Source organism: Physella acuta, unplaced genomic scaffold, assembly GCF_028476545.2.
Source record: "Physella acuta isolate Inbredline_101_S28 unplaced genomic scaffold, ASM2847654v3 ptg001609l, whole genome shotgun sequence".
Classification (NCBI taxonomy): Eukaryota; Metazoa; Mollusca; class Gastropoda; family Physidae; genus Physella; species Physella acuta.
Window position 1 is genome coordinate 16,669 of NW_026733123.1, and position 1,542 is coordinate 18,210.

General features: G+C 38.3%; 1 protein-coding gene across 1 annotated transcript; it reads left to right on the top strand.

Annotated features, from left to right (window-relative positions):
• The first annotated feature begins 205 nt into the window (after positions 1 to 205).
• Positions 206 to 850, top strand: LOC131929308 (KRAB-A domain-containing protein 2-like). Its single transcript, XM_059285414.1, has one exon. The coding sequence runs from the start codon at positions 206 to 208 to the stop codon at positions 848 to 850; it is 645 nt and encodes a 214-aa protein (XP_059141397.1).
• Positions 851 to 1,542: the final 692 nt, after the last annotated feature.

The window sequence follows — 1,542 nt, forward strand, 5'->3', positions numbered from 1 at the left end:
GCCAATGTTGTATCTAGACTAAGTTGTGATCGCGTTTTAATTATTCTGGGTGCGGTTTCATTGAGAGTAACGTATTGTTTAGCTCTTGTTTGTATAGCATTCTATACGCAAAGCGACATGGATCAAAAGGGCCGCCAGACCATGAGACAGACATAGCAAATGGCTGTCAAAAGAAAAAAATGCAAATATCGAACCAACGTTTGACATGAAAACTATGTTTTATGATAATTTGACTACAGTACTGCATGAAAAATCAAACAATAGCTTTATTCTCAGCAAAGACAAATACATTGCTATTATAGAGGACGTTAAACAGGCTAAAGCAAAGCAGACAAAAAAAACTGTTGACTATCGTCGACTAAACAAATATGATGTTATTGAAGTTGACGGTAAAGAAAAACTTATTGTACCACTAACAGAAGACAATGGTGCTATTTTGTACTATGTGCACTCGGAAGAGTTGTTCGACTTGATCAATGAAACTCACTTGAAAATCGGACATGGAGGTCGCACAAGGATGGAAAAAGAGCTCAAGAGAAAGTACAAAAATATCACCAAAGAAATCATTACTATGTATCTTCGGTTGTGCAAGCCTTGTCAGACAAAATTGTCTAATCCCAAGAAAGGTCTTGTTTCCAAACCTTTGATATTTAAAGAATTTAACTCAAGATGCCAAGTAGATCTTATTGATATGCAAAGTAACCCAGACGGCAAATACAAGTTTATACTCAGTTACCAGGATCATTTAACCAAGTTCATATTGTTGCGAGCTTTGGAAACCAAAGGAGCAGAAGAAGTTGCTTACCAGCTGCTGGATATCTTCACGACTATTGGTGCTTCAATCAGATAATGGAAGAGAATTTGTGAATCAAGTTATTTCTGAACTAAAGAACATGTGGCCTGAACTTAAACTAGTTCACGGAAAACCAAGGCATAGCCAAAGCCAAGGTTCAGTCGAACGTGCCAACCAAGATGTTCTAAATATGATGATGACATGGATGCAAACAAATGAATCAGCTCATTGGGCTGAGAGTCTCAAATTCATTCAATTTATGAAAAATCGTTCTTTTCATCAAGGAATCCAACAATCACCATACGAAGCCTTGTTTGGATGCAAAGCAAAAGTGGGACTTAGCACTTCAAATCTACCAAGAGAGGCTCTCAATAAAATAGTTACTGAGGAAGATCTTGAGAACATTGAACAAGAAATGGGGGTTGCCATAAATGCAACTACATCCTCAGCTAATACATCTACTGCCTTGGCGGAACGTCCAGACCAGTTGCGTGACAATAATGTGGCCAACAGATTCTCTATAGTTTGTGAAAAACAATATAGTGCAGCTCAATCTTGTGGATCCTGTGGCAAAGATGTCCATGCTATTTGTGGAGTACCCAATGAAGCAGACGAAGGGTACGGAGGGAACATTACCTGCAGATTGTGTCACAACAAACAAGACATCATGGAACACAGGTCAGCAGCTCATACTGGCTTGCAAAATCAAGGTGCTAAGATGCTTAAAACATCAAATACAAAATTTAAAG